The sequence below is a fragment of the Aureobasidium namibiae genome (genome assembly GCF_000721765.1).
Source record: "Aureobasidium namibiae CBS 147.97 unplaced genomic scaffold scaffold_23, whole genome shotgun sequence".
NCBI classification, from domain to species: domain Eukaryota; kingdom Fungi; phylum Ascomycota; class Dothideomycetes; order Dothideales; family Saccotheciaceae; genus Aureobasidium; species Aureobasidium namibiae.
This window is the reverse complement of record NW_013581186.1, coordinates 292,491-293,518: the sequence shown is the minus strand read 5'-3', so window position 1 is coordinate 293,518 and position 1,028 is coordinate 292,491. Positions and strand designations below refer to the sequence as shown.

Sequence of the window (1,028 nt, the reverse complement as noted above, 5' to 3'; positions counted from 1 at the left end):
TTAAACAGTAGGCCATCCGTTAACCCACTTGATCTTGTTAACACCAAAGAGCTTTTGGCTATCAGCATAACCAATGGTAGTATCAACATAGTGATAGTACAAAATCCATCCCAAGCTAGGATCGTTGTAGACACCCTGACCGCCAGGAGCGTAGATGGTTCCGTGCGAAGGCAGAACAAGAGTACCACCGCCGTTGGTGCAGCTTACGCCGCTCTGATCCACGAAACCACCGGTAGCAGAGTTGGATCTGCAGACCTTGATCTTGTACTCCTGACCAGCGGCAGGGCGGTTCTTGTCCAGGTTGCAGCAGCTGCCTTCGCTGAAAAACATATAGTAGCCGCCGTTGTAGTTGATCATGTACGAGCCTTCAACGTCGTGGGTGCCAGCGGGCTTGAAAATGGTGTTGTAGGCGCCGCCGGCCTGCGAGTTGACAGTATTGGGGGTGGTGTTCATCTCGACCTGGTAGATATCGTGCCAGAAAGAGCCAAAGTTCATCAGGTATTGCGAACCAACTTTGATGAGGTTGGCGTCAATAGCATTGTATGACTTGCTGCTGTCGGAAGAAATACCAGCTATAAGTCGTCAGTAATGGTGTTATCAGATATGGAAATGAACAACTTACTGGAGCCCTTATCAGACCAGGTGCCGACATCCAAAGATGACGAAGTAGCGAGACCGATGACAGAGTTCTGAGTACCAAATTGACTGGCAGTGTAGTAGAGGTAGTAGGTGTTGCCGACCAAGGTCACATCAGGAGCCCACAGGTCGGTCTTTCCAGCGTTGTTTACATTTGCGCCGTTAGGCAATACCTGACCCTTATAGACCCAGGGACCTTGGGCGCTGGAAGCAGTGTGGACGGCGATACCGCCACCAGTCGAGAAACGGAAATAGGTTCCATCAGATGCGCGACGAATCAGCGAAGGATCGTGAGCATTGCCACAGACACCACTGCAAGGAAGAGGGTTGGAGTAGGCAAAGACTGTGGTGACCAGCGACACAACGCCAGAAATGATGGTGAGAAGCTTCAT

General features: G+C 51.0%; 1 protein-coding gene across 1 annotated transcript; it reads right to left on the bottom strand.

The window, feature by feature from the left end:
* Positions 1–1,028, bottom strand: M436DRAFT_57297 (putative arabinan endo-1,5-alpha-L-arabinosidase A; the record flags this gene model as incomplete). The annotated part of the gene is made up of 2 exons (XM_013567705.1): positions 1–572; positions 623–1,028. 2 exons carry the CDS (start codon positions 1,026–1,028, stop codon positions 1–3), a joined length of 978 nt encoding a protein of 325 aa, XP_013423159.1.